General features: G+C 44.7%; 1 protein-coding gene across 1 annotated transcript in view; it reads right to left on the bottom strand.

The window, feature by feature from the left end:
• The window catches only part of SNX2 (sorting nexin 2), a 154,171-nt gene extending 147,443 nt beyond the window's left edge, over window positions 1–6,728 (bottom strand). Inside the window, 1 exon segment of the mRNA XM_030193541.1 lies at window positions 6,475–6,728. Within this exon segment, the coding sequence (XP_030049401.1) occupies window positions 6,475–6,582 (108 nt within the window). The 5' untranslated portion in view covers window positions 6,583–6,728.
• Between the last annotated feature and the right edge of the window lie 7,176 nt (window positions 6,729–13,904).

Genomic DNA, 13,904 nt, shown 5'->3' with positions numbered 1-13,904 from the left:
ACGGCGACAATAACGGAACAAAGGGTTTCCATCTGGAAACTCGAAACTTCGAGGGCACGGTTGACTGTCTTGAGATCTAAAATAGGACGAAAGGAACCTTCCTTCTTTGGGACCACAAAGTAAATGGAATAGTGTCCCTATCTGACTTCTGAAGCTGGAACGGGACAAATGGCCTAAAGGTCTAAAAACCTATATAGAGTGGTCCACACTGCACTCGTTTTGAGACATGACTGAGACTCTAAAAAGGCGTATGAAAGGGGCAGTGCAAATTCTAAGGCATACCCGTCTCGAATAACCTCTAACACCCACTGATCGGTGGTGATCTGGGCCCACCTCTGAAGAAAATGAGAGCTAACTGGAATCAGAAGGGGGGCCCTGTGCACCTTCATTGGTACTGACAGGTAGGGGATTGAAAAGAAGTGTCAGAGTCTCGGCCACCATGACGGGAGCCGAGAAAGGACCGAGGTCTCTGAAAGAACCTAGATCTCTGGGCCTGAGGTCCCCTTCCAGACTGAAAATGTTGAAAATCACGAGCTTGCCCTCTGCCAACCGTCGAGCCTAGAACAGGAGCTCTAGGCCTATCTTCCAGAAGATGAGGTACTTTAGTATCCCCTAGGCTACGAACTAATTTATCCAACTCGAAACAAGAAGAAACCCTTAAAGGGAATCTTACTCAGCTTAGAATAGGAGGCTGCATCCACCGAGCAACCCCTCAACAAAAGGAACAGCGAGCCGCTGCCCCCAAAGCCATGGACTTGGAGAAGGCTCTCAACAAGTCATACAGGGCATCCGCTAAGAAAGCAGAGCCCATTCAAATTTTGTCCACTTCCGCATCTATGGAAGACAAATCATCCGACTCCTTGTCCAAGACTCTTTCAGCCCAGCGAAAAGCAGGCCCGAGCTACCAAGGCACCACAGATAGCTGCCTGAACCACTAAGGAAGAAACATCAAAGCTACTCTTCAAAAGAGCCTCTGCCCTTCGGTCCTGGATATCACGAAGAGCCGTACCCCCATTGACTGGAACTGTATTACGCTTAGTAACTGCCGAAACCACATCGTTCACCATAGGAATTTTAAGAAGAGACCTATCCTCTTCCGGAACCGGATAAAGACGCATCATGGACCTGGCTAAACAAAAGGGAGAATCCGGCACATCCCACTGTGCCATGAATAATGTCCCTGATGTCTTGGTGCATAGGAAAGGTCTTCCCAGAGCGCTTAATGCCCCTGACCAGCAAAACCGCCTTAAGGACCTCAGGAACCACAGGTTGCTCATCCTCAAAACAGAGGGTAGAAACTACTGAAGAGATAAGCTACTGAATATCCTCCTTATGGAAGATCCTGACCACAGAAGGATCTTCTCCTACGGGTAAAGATTCTGCACCTGGTTCAGCTGAGAGAGGATCCGCTACCTGATGATCTTCCAAGCCTTCCATGTCCCCTAAGGAGGGTAAATCTAATTCTGCATCAGAGAGCTGCTCCTCCTGGAGATCCTAGGACCTCCGGAGCCCTCTTAGCCAGGGTTAACTGTCTATTAGAAGGACCCCCCCTGAAGAAGCTTCAGTGCCCGATTTCTTTAATAAAAAGACCTGATACATTTGCAACACACACTTAGGGGGAAAACCTCCCTCCTGAGGTGCAAAAACTTGAGGCAGAACAACAGCCATGCTAAGATGGTGCATGGCTGTCCCAAACTGAAATAGATGCAGAGTTCGACAAAATGGCGGCTTTTCCCACTGAGGAAGCGCTAACTGGTTCTGCCGCAGGAATGGAAGACACCGAGGGAGACGGTACAGAGGAAGCTGCCGGTGAATCCATGGCTGTGCAGTATTTGTACGCCCCAGACGCAACTACACCGACAAACTAAGCACTGAAGAAGCTTCTCCGACATCGCGGCTCTTTTTTTTTTTTTTTTTTAACTACAAAAGAGCTGGACTACCGCGGCAATGCAGCTGATCTGCTCATTCACGCCAAGGGGAGAAAAGGTTGCTTTCCTCTTTTATTATTTTACACACAATGCAGCTGCCTCTCCTCAAGCTAAAACACCCTTCCTCTGAAGGGGTACAGCTCTTCCCTGCTGTCAAGGAGCAGCTAAGATCAGCAGGAGCACCGGGGGGGGGGGGGGGGGAAGGAAGGAGGGAGAGGGACATGGTACCCTCGAGAGTAACACCCCTCAAACACAGAGAAACCTGGTGAACAGAGGATGAAGAGGCACTACACTTTTTTTTTTTTAATTCAGAAAAAGATAGAGAAAAAAAAAGAGAGAGGAGACTGAGGGCTCACCTCCTTCCACCTGCTGGAGACTGAGAATACTGAGTCTAGGATCACACGGCCAGGGCTCTTATTGGCTCCCAGAGTCAGAATTTCTTAAATCTCCATCTGCTGGAAGGAGTGCACAACCCATCAGTCCAATCCTGAGCTGGTCTGGAGGGACGCTAAGGAATTACAAATTAAAGGACCAAAAGTTAGAAATGAAAATCCAAATAAAATGCATTTCTCCTGTACTGCACAAAATACAAAGATATTAGAAATGTATATTCACAAAGCTGACATTTTTCCATCACTGAAAATGGAAAGGAAGCTCTGGAACGAGTGGGAGCACAGAATGAAGGTGAAAGGGGATAGACTCAGAAGTAACCTGAGGAAAGGTCATGAATTCGTGGAACGGCCTCCTGGTGGAAGTGGTGGAGATGAAAACAGTATCTGAATTCAAGAGAGCTTGTAAGGGACTGATATGGAGAGTAGATGGCATGGATGGGCAGCCTGGATAGGCCATATAGTCTATCAGCCTACACATTTTTATGTTTATATTTTTAATTAGGGGTAGTCCTGATCTCTTCCCACTCTCCCTTTGTTGATTTCCTAAATTAATTTGTCTCCTTTCCTTTTTCCATTTTTTCCGTCTTACCTTTTCCTTTCCTACTTGTGCCTCTCTATTTTATCCTTTTTCTCCAAGTCACAAGAGTGATTTTTCTATCTACTAATAGCCAATTTCACCTTTCCCTTTCCCCTTTCCACCCTAGAGTCCTCAATCTCCCTTTTTTCTTCCCTTACCAGCCTACCACCTTTCCATCTTGCACTTTCTTCTGGTTCTCATCTCCCCCCCCCCCCCCCCACCCCACTAAAGTTCCTCCACTGTGCCACCTCCCAGTGGATTACTACTATTATTGCCACTTAAAAATCACTCGTCTCCAATTAGAGCCTCCCTCCCATCTACTGCGGGTGCTGCCACTTACAAAGGTCGAAGCTTATACTGATGCTGGCCAACTTGAAGCACCTAGCAGCAGCTGCTTTTACTTCTATGCTCAGCTCCCTGCCTTCACTGCTGCACACTGTTGAAGTCACTTTGAGGGTCAGCAAGGAAGGAAGGGCTGGAGAAAGTAGGAGATTGTTGAGGTACTGGAGGAGTGTGCATGGGGGCAGTAGAGGTCAAGTTGCATAAAGAATGGGCAGATCTGCCATGTTACCCAGTTCCAGGACAGGGCAATATTGGATATCTAAATCTTATCCTGATGCATTATGGAAGGGGTTTTCAGCCCAGTCCTCTGGGCACCCTAGCCAGTCAAGTTTTCAGGATACGCTACTTCCTAAACATGGTAGCCTGCACAGTTTGGGATGGCTAAGCTTTCATGATTTTTTTTGTAGGGGCATGTTGAGCTTTTTGAGCTCTTGACATTGTTCTTGTGAAGTGTCTTGTGGGGGTGTAGGGACCATTACCTTACATAAGAACAACTATGGTTTGGCTTAGCACAGAAGGAAATGCATTTCTATTTCTAGTTCTCCAGTTTTGCACTGCAGAGTGGTTTCTTAAGGTTTCCATTTTCATCTTTAATTTATGATTAACTATATTCTATATTTTATAAAGATGTTTTATTCCTTGTATAACAGAGGTAAGGTATTTTGCAAGTTTAGAGCTGGGGAACCATCAACCATATCTTTTTCCTCACTTTGGGGCCCTTTTACTAAAGCTTAGCACATGTTAATGGACATTAGTGTGTGTTACTTGCCACATGGCCCATAGGTATAAAATAGGATATGTGGCATTTAACACATGCCAAGCTTTAGTGAAAGGGCCCTTGTGCACATTATAATTTTACAAAGTAAGGAATACATTCAATGTTGTCTACTTGAACCTCCCCAAGAAAAGTAGAATAGAAATAACCATTAAGTTACTCTGCATACAGTGCGATTTTTGCAACTTTTGTGGTTAGCAAAATCAGTTATATGCCCCGCCTACCAAAGAAGCATTTCAGTTGCCCCAGTACATTCTGATGTATCACTATGGGTCTGGCACTGCCATTTTGGAAGAAAGCGGAGCCAGGGTTGGTTGGGAATCACTCCTGTTCTCTGCTGAATTAGGTGACTTTGGAATGAGTCAGGGCTTGGAAGGAAGAGGGGTGGGGGGTACCATGAGGCAAAGGCCATGTTTTTTGGGAAGGAGGCACCCCTTCATGGGGGGCAAGGCTTAAGAAAGGGTGTGTGAAATTTGACTGCGCTCCAGACTGGTGCTGAGGAGATAGAGGTCACAGGCCCACCAGAGACTTGAAAAAACAACCTCCGGACCCCTTTTGTATAATTCTTCCCAACTTAGGACAATTTTCTTCAAAATATTTAGTTTCCTTGAGGTCTAAAATAAAACCAAACAAGCCCTTGCCCATATCAGATAATACAAAAACAGGTTAATAAAAAAACTAATATATAAACATAAATCAGTAAACAAATACCAAAATTTTACATACATATATATACACACACACATATATCTCAAAACGTACATAAGAACTCATTATTGATACCAAAATAAATATAAACACCTAAATAAAATACATACAAAATTTAAATAACACGATTAGTGCATAATTATAAAGTAAAAAAAGAATGTAGTCCTTTTAGATGAGTTTATTTAGATGATTTTGAATTTAGACATTATTGCTGATGAGTGTGTGTGTGTGTGTGTATATATATATAAATGTATTAATTTATTTTTCTTTTAGCATGTATTTAAGTTCATTTATATATTGTTACTTGTTTTTTTTACTAACATGTTTTTGTCTTTTTTGTTGATAGTATTACCTAGACCCTGATGCAGCCCTTGCGTGGGCTTGTTTGGTTTTATTTTAAACCACATAGAGAATAAAGATTTTGAAGAAAATTTTCCTGAATTGGAAAGAATTGCACAAAAGGGGTCAGGAAATGTCTACCCATCTAGAGGCAAAGTAACTCCAAAAATTTAACAGAGCTAAACTTGGGGGAAGATCTACTGAAAAGACACATCAAGCTAAAAAATGAGCCACATCAGACTGGGACTTCAGAGAAAAAAAAGCTCTCACCCTTAAAAAATGATCCCATACATTCTTACAGTAAGTGTCTGCTTCTGTAGAAGAAACCTGTATACAATAAAGCATGGTAGTTAGGGAAACTTCCTTTTAAACTACCTCTTCCTGTTTTCTACTCTGCCCCCTACAACTTTCCCAGCTCCTCCAATTACTCCTCCAAAACTGCCCCAACCCCAAAACTATCCACACAACTGCATCACAGTCCAAGCAACTACTCCACCCACAACCCCCCCTAGTGCCCCAACACAGATAGAGATACAGATGGGTAGGAAACAATTCCACCAACTATATTTGTTATTGAGGAACACGTTTAAGATAATGGTCAGAAGAAAATATGCATGCACTGAAGAAAAGTAAAAAAAAAAAACATGAATCTACAGTCTATCTAAAACCGAACAGCCCGTGAAACGCTCGATCACCCCTACGCTTTATCTAGGGTGATTGCAGTTACACGACTACATACTTTTTTTGTGGGGGGGGAGGGGTATTACAGGTGATATAGACGAAGTTCTTACGCCCCTTATAACTTGATCTCTAAACCAACAAATACTCTTCGAATTCAATTAATCGAATCACGTGTGTTTATTTAAAAGACTGCTGAACAGACAGCTGTCTCTACAGGCAATAAATACGTATACATGGTCCTCTGATTACATGTTTTTAACAGATCTTATTCACTTTCATTTCAGCAGCTATAGAGGAACATTTTCGTTAAGAGACGGGTTAAGTGTCCCGTCAAAAATCAAAGTTCTCGACTCCTCAATCCATCAAATAGTAACACGTCTGAATGTAAATAACCAGACGTAACCAGCAGCAGCAGGTCCACCGGGTAAAAATTAACGAACTACATAAGTCACCCTGTGCTTTCCATGAAAGAAGATTCACGGGGGTGGGGGGCTGTGCATATGTCTTGTGCATATATGGGTTTGTGTGTGTGTGTGCATATACGGGTTTGTGTGTGTGTGCATATGTCTTGTGCACCCGGATACTGCGAAATCACAAACGGAGCCAGACAGCTCTGACCGCCAAAAACACGCACCAGCCAGACCCGCGCAGCTCCCTAGTGACAGCGGCTGTAGCTGTAAAAGGTCTTACTTCATCACCCAGGCACCAAGATAGGGAGCCGGCCAGCCTCACCTCCATGGTAGAAACGGTGCTGGTGAACAGGTCCTCACCATCTTCCAGCTCCTCGAAGTCCGGCTGCTTCCCATCCCCCAGTGGAGGAGGCTCCCTCTCCGCCGCCATCTTCTGTCTGTCAGTTGTCAAAGCTGTGCTGCGCTGCGCTGCGCGTCGCGAGTCCAAAACAAGGAGGTCCGAAACGCCAGCAGCTCGCGATGGACTAGGAGTTGGGATTGGTTGGAGGCGACCAATCACGTGAGCACTCGAACAGGAAACGACAAAAATGCAAACCACCTAATACGCAGGTGCAAACAAAAAACAAAAACCCAGACGTAGCACGAGTCCCCGCCCAATTAGTGGGGCTGCACGTGACTTAATGCCAGGCTTCCACTGGCCTGGACCTTCCCTTATTTTGCTCTACTCACTTGGCTTAACTACTGTACTGTTGCCTTAGTTGAATGGTGCAGATTTCGAGAAATAGTAAATCTGTTTGGTTATGGAGGGCATAAACAGTTTTGTATAAAAAGGTCTGGTTTTGGTATTTCAAAAGTATGATGAATTCCAGTATGATAGCATAATAGGAGGATTAGAGTAACAAGGCCTGTGTAAGAATATTAGAGCTGGTGCAAATGGTAGTGGATGTCTTTACCTCAGGGGTGTGGCTAGACAGCAGATTTTCGGGTGGGCATAGGCAAGAAGTGGGTGGGCACCAAGTGTTCTCCCCCTCACACTAAAAAAATATCTCAGCTGGTGGGAAAATGCTTCTCTCCACTTTGGTAGTCTGCAGCAGGCATGTGCTGAAAACTGAGCATGCATGCGCAGGTGCCAGTATCTGGAGAGCAGCATTTTTTTTTGTTACCATCAGGGGGAAGTTTTCAGCTGGCAGAGCTTGGGATCCCCAGTAGCTACTGCTAAACATGTGCTACTGTTGGGTGGGCCTGAGCCCTGAGTGGGCGGGCCCTGGCCCATCTAGGCCCACCTATAGCTACACCACTGCTTTACCTAGGCTAACCTTAAGTCTTATATGGTCCTCAACTTTCATGCCCCTAGCCAGCATGTCTTCCCCCAAGATTTTGATGAGTAAATTCAACAATCGCTTTATCACACAAAAAATCCTATAGTTTAAAGTATGTGACACACATGAGGAAAGCTACTGCTTGTCCCTGGGATCAGTAGCATCAATGTTGCTATTATTTGAGATTCTGAAACAATGAAAGGGAGTAATCTATACGAGCAACAGTGGTGGAAAATCATATGAGACTACTCAAGTAGTGTACAAAGAAAAATAATAAATTCACAAGGTAAACTTAGCAATGAGGCATCATAAGATAAGTGTGTTGGCTATCAGCCTTATTTTCAAAAGTGATGGGCGCCCGGATTTCGACCTAAATCGGGAGATAGGCGCCCAAATCGGTATAATCGAAAGCCGATTTTGGGCGTCTACAACTGCAATCTGTCACAGAAACGGGCAAAGTTGACGGGGGCGTGGTGAAGGCGGGACTGGGGCATGTTTATCGGCCGAGGAGAGATGGGTGCCTTCAGCCGATAATCGAAAAAAGAAAGGCGTTTTTAGCGTGAATTTGGGTCATTTTTGGACTCTTTTTTTTCATGAACAAGTCCCAATAAAGTGCCCTAAATGACCAGATGACCACCCCTGACTCCCCCAGTGGTCACTAACCCTCTCCCACCATAAAAAAAACAACTTTAACAACTTTTTTTTCCAGCCTGTATGCCAGCCTCAAATGTCATACCCAGCTCCATCACAGCAGTATGCAGGTCCCTGGAGCAGGTATTAGTGGGTGCAGTGGACTTCAGCCAGGTGGACCCAGGCCCATCCCCCCTACCTGTTACACTTGTGGTGGTAAATGGAAGCCCTCCAAACCGCCCCCAAAGCCCACTGTACCCACATGTAGGTGCCCCCCTTCAGCCATAAGGGCTATGGTAATGGGGTAGAGTTGTGGGTTTTGGGGGGGATTTGAGGGGCTTAGCACCCAAGGGATGGGAGCTATGGACTTGGGAGGTATTTAACTTTTTTTTAATTGTTACAAGTGCCCCCTAGGGTGCCCAGTTGGTGTCCTGGCATGTGAGTGGGACCAGTGCACTACGAATCCTGGCCCTTCCCACAACCCAATGCCTTGGATTTGTTCGTTTTTGAGCTGGGCGCCTTCGGTTTCCATTATCGCTGAAAAACGAAACCGCCCAGCTCAAATCCGCACAAATCCGATGCATTTGCCGGGCAGAAACCGTATTATCGAAAAAAAAAAAAGATGGGTGGCCATTTTTTTCGAAAATACGGTCTATCCCGCCCCTTCACGTACCCGTTCTCAGACATAGACGCCCATGGAGATGGGCGTTCGTGTTCGATTATGCCCCTCCACGTGATCTCCTATAGCCTCAAGTTATTTCAGATCTGCAGTACTATATAAGACTAATCATCTGCCTCTTGAGCTGTAAAACCTTTTTATATTTAATTTTTAGTTTGCACTATCTTTAGAACACATTGAAAAAGAAAAGATCAGCAACCTTTATGCTTAACTGACATCGATCTGTCATCGATCTAGCGCCGCGCTGAGAGTAACTGCCTGGTCAAAATAGCCCCGGCAAAAAAGCACCCAACATAATAGCCCCTGACATAACAGCCACTGTCAAAGCAGCCTTCCCACAATATAGCCCTTGACAAATTAGCCCCCCCTAAAAAAGGGCCCAATCAGGCTGCCCAGAATATGGCACTACATTTTTTTTTCCTAATAATCTTACCTTGCCAAACAGGATAAGTAAGGTTGGTAAGACTATGAAAATGATGACAATATAGTTTTTTTTTTTTTTTTAATTAGCATGTTGATGGAAGAATAGTTTCCTTAAACAGCAGAACAGATCATGAATACCAGTTAGCTATAGAATTTTGTTTATTTATATATGCTTTATACAATGCAGTGTTGATAGGAGCCTTTATTAGTGAAGACTTCACTTGTAGTTTATCGTCTTTTTTTGTGATGTGTTATTTTTGTCCAGGGGGCTATTTTGTCAAGGGCTGTTTTGTTAGGGGCTTATTTGTCAAGGGCTATTTTGTTACAAGGCTGTTTTGTCGGGGCTATTTTGTCAGGGCTGTTATGTCAGGGTGCCAATTGAAGCTCCCAACGCCCACATAACGAGCATGGCATTTCGGTTCTGTGGAACCTGCTTCTGGGGTGATAACAAGCCAGGTCGCTGAGTGTTTTTCCAGTCGCGGTACTCTAGTGGCAATCATCAAAAAGCAGGTTCCACGGAACCAAATGCTCCTTATGTAGTGGGTGTTGGGGAGCTTCAGTCACTCTCAGTGCTGCGCTAGATTGATGCCAGATCAATGTCAGTTAAGTATAAGGGTTGCTGTTCTTTTTCAATCCATTCTAAAGATGGTGCAAACTAAAAATTAAATATAAAAACAAGGTTTTACAGATCAAGAGGCAGATGATTAGTCCGTATATAGTGCTGCAGATCTGAAATAGTTTGAGGCTATAGGAGATCACATAGCTGACACACTTGCCTTATGATGCCTCATTGCTGAATTTACCTTGTAAATTTTATTATTTTTCTTTGTACACTACTTGAGTAGTCTCATATGATTTTCCATCACTGTTGTTTATATAGAATACACCCTTTCATTGTTTCAACTTCTTGTTTTGAAGTGTTAACATTTTTTCCCTTATTTTTTGTGACTATTTAAGATTCTGTCAGGTAGTTGTGACCTGACTTGGGGACACTGTTAGAAGCAGAATACTGGGCTAGATGGACCGCTGGTCTGACCCAGTATGGCTATTCTTATGTTCTTTCAGTTTGTTTTGCTGTCAGGACCTAATACTTTGCCTGCAGCTGCCAAGGTGTTGCCATCCTAGAAAACCACCTCATTCTGTGTGATGGTTGGGCTGGCCCTGAATTCTTAGGAAGCAGGTGGAAGCCTTGCTCTTCTTCTAAGCCTATAATGGAAGAAGCACCACATGGTAGATGGGAGTCAAAGAACTTGGAACCACGTATTGTTGGTTTGCATACAAGCAAATCTGCCTCCGGAGTTGTCTTACAAAAGTTGCCAAAAAAAGCAGACAACCAAGTTTTTTAGTGGTCTCCCGCCTGCCACTGGAGTTCTCTTACAAAAGTCGCCAAAAAAGCATGCACACAACTAGGTTTTTGGCAGCCTCCTGTCTGCCTTGGGTTGTCTTACCTCATATAATACTGTCTTGTAAGTTGCACAAATGGTGCCTACAGTTTGGGTCCCATGAGCAGGAACAGCATGGAGTGTGACTGAGTGGGGCTTCACAGGGAGCATCAAGTTGGCATCAAGGATTACTGCATTGTACTGCATATAAACGAGCCCAGCGTACAAACCCAGTATCATTGGGAGTAATGTTGCCATTGCGCATAATCCAGACCCATACAATAACAGTGCATGTATAAACGGTGTTTCACTGTAACTAGCTAGTTTCTCATACACACGCTGCACAGCAGGACTTGTGTACCAACCTACTGTAGCTGAGATCAGCTGCACAGTGGCATAGCCACAGGTGGGCCTGGGTGGGCCAGGGCCCACCCACTTAGGGTTCAGGCCCACCCAACAGTAGCACACGTTTAGTGGTAGCTGGTGGGGATCCCCAGCTCCACCAGCTGAAGACCTTCCCCTGATGGTAATGAAAACACTACTCTCCTTGATACTGTCACCTGTGCATGCTCAGTCTTTAGCGCATGCCTGCTGCAGACAAGGTGGAAAGAAGCATTTTCTCGCCAGCTCAGATATTTTTTTTTTGGTGGTGGTGCGGGGGGGGGGGGAGGGGAGGGGGAGAACACTTTGTGCCCACCCACTTCTTGCCTAGGCCCACCCAAAATCTGTTGTCTGGCTACGCCCCTGCAGCTGCATACACGTTTTCTGAAAGCAAGTGCAATTTTTCTTTTATAGTTTGCCAGCTTTGTGTAATCCATCACTATTTCAGTTCCGAAATCTTTCACTCTTTACTTCTCTCCCTGCTCATTACAAGGTTGGACTATTGCAATATCAGGTTGTATTCAAGCCTCCATTAAAAAACTACAGTCCATGCAGAATCCATCTGGTTATTATGTCATGCTCATTGTTTCGACCGTGTAGCTCTGTTGTTACAAAAAAATATCACTTGCTTCCAATTCCCCAAAGTATTCTGTTCAAATTATTGGCCTTTAAATTTAAATCCCATAGGATTGGCCTACCTCACTACCTCTCATCCCTCACTATTTCATATTCACTAGTTTGCTTTCTCGCTTCAATTAATGACCATCGTTTAGTTTTACCTGGCCCTAAACTTGCTCACCTAGAATCTACTCGCCACGTTGCTTTTTTTTTTTTTTTTGCTGCCCCCTTTCATTGGAATACGCTTCCGTTAGATATTCGTTCAGAAACTTCATTTAAGACTTTCAGATCAAAACTGAAGACCTGGTTGTTTACCAAGGCCCTTAGTCCAGACTAAATTGCTGTGACTGACTGCTTCTTCCCCCTTTTCCCCTTATTGCAGACCCCATCCCGTGTTCTCTACCTTCCTTTACACTGTTTTCCTTTCTCCCTCCATTTTCCTTCTTGTCCATCTGTGTGAGAGATTTACTGCTTTCCTGTCAGACTATGTAGTTCCTTTCCTTTTCTAATTTATATTGGACCATTGTAAACTGTCGAGAACTGCTAGTTAGTCATGGTGGTGTATTAAATCCTAATAAACTATATGTTAGTTACTCTTTATTATTTATCTAAACTCCTGTTACTCATCTTACCTGTCTATATGTTTCACCTCTGCTTGTCTCTTTTACTGTCTAGTAAGCAGAGCTGCCCAGGTCCAGGAGGAAGAATTTCTTTTTCACCAGTCCTGTGTTTAAACGTATATAGGACTACAGAATGTTTTTTTTTTCTAGTCCCTAATATTATCCATAGAAATCAGTGTTGCATTAGTATAGGCTTGTGCAAAACCCAAGACTGATGAAAAATCTGCCTGTTGCAGCTTTCCGTAAGTCGATTAGGAGCCCTTTTACTAAGGCATGGTAGGCTTAACATGGGCCTACTGCACACTAAAAGAGAAGTCCGGTAGGATGCTTTGAGGTGTCTTGTAGTAGTGTTTCGCTTAATTCATGATAAACATACAATGGAAAAGCTTTTTATTTTTTCAGCACGGAAGGTGTCCCCATGGGCAAAGAGTAGGTACACCTTCGCTAATTGGGTAGCACGGGCACATTACCCGCGCACTACCCGATTAGCACGGGAGTAGTGTGGGAGCCCTTACTACCTCCTAAATAGGTGGTGGTAAGGGCTTCCGTGGTAACAGCCAGGGGCCTATCTGGAATCCGGCGGTAGGGGGGGCCAGAGCCAGAGAGAGGGGGCACATTTTTGCCTACCTCCCTACCCCCCCCCCCCCGCCGCCGCCACTCTCCACCCCCTCCCCCCGCCGTCAACCCTCCCCCGCTGCTTACCTTTGCTGGCAGGGGGCCCCAACCCCCTCCAGCCGAGGTCCGACCCTCAGTCTTCATATTTCGTCTTCCTCCGACTCCTCCGTGGCCATGCTGTAAGTAACGCTGCTGAATCATTGAATCCAGTTCGGAGTCTGACATCGCAGCACGTTGCACGCACGTACAACTTGCTGCGACGTCAGACTCCGAACTGGATTCAACGAATCAGCAGCGTTACTTACAGCATGGCCACGCAGGAGTCGGAGGAAGACGAAATATGAAGACTGAGGGTTGGACCTCGGCTGGCGGGGGTTGGGGCCCCCCGACAGCAAAAGTAAGCAGCGGGGAGGGGGGCCAGGGTGAAATCTGCAGGGGCCCAGGCCCCTGTGGCCCCACACAGATACGCCCCTGGTAACAGCCATGCGCTAATGGGAAAAAATAGTGCATGACCATTTTACTGGTGCACTAAAGGTGGCAGAAGCGCATGGGAAACCCACATGCTAAAGATATTGTGGACCACCTTTTAGCATGCCTTAGTAAAAGGACCCCTTAATGCAGTGCTTCTCAACGCAGTCCTTGGGACACATCCAACCAGTCAGGTTTTCAGGATATCAACAATGCATATGAATGAGATAGATTTGTATGCACTGTCTCCTTGATATACAAATCTATGTTATTCTCCTGGCAGAATATTGCGCAAAAAATAATAAGTAAATAAAATTCTGTGCACAATATTTAAAAATTCTGCAACTCTTTTTGTCACAATAACTCAATATAACCACTATCCTTCAGCCATAATTAATTAAAACGCAATAGCAAAAAAAGTGTTATTCTCAAATATGTAGGATTTTTAAGGATTTAACAGCTGAGGGCAGCCACTCAAAGTCCCTTAGTAAAATGGGAGATTACCTAAAGAAAGAGCTGATGGGCTCAGAGGACATATGAGAAGTGGAAAGGCAGTGGTCCAGGCTGAAAGAAGATATAAATATGGCTACAAACCTTTATGTAAGGAGAGTAAAGAA

Source organism: Microcaecilia unicolor, chromosome 2, assembly GCF_901765095.1.
Source record: "Microcaecilia unicolor chromosome 2, aMicUni1.1, whole genome shotgun sequence".
In the NCBI taxonomy this organism is placed as follows: domain Eukaryota; kingdom Metazoa; phylum Chordata; class Amphibia; order Gymnophiona; family Siphonopidae; genus Microcaecilia; species Microcaecilia unicolor.
This window is presented reverse-complemented; position numbering and strand designations above follow the sequence as displayed.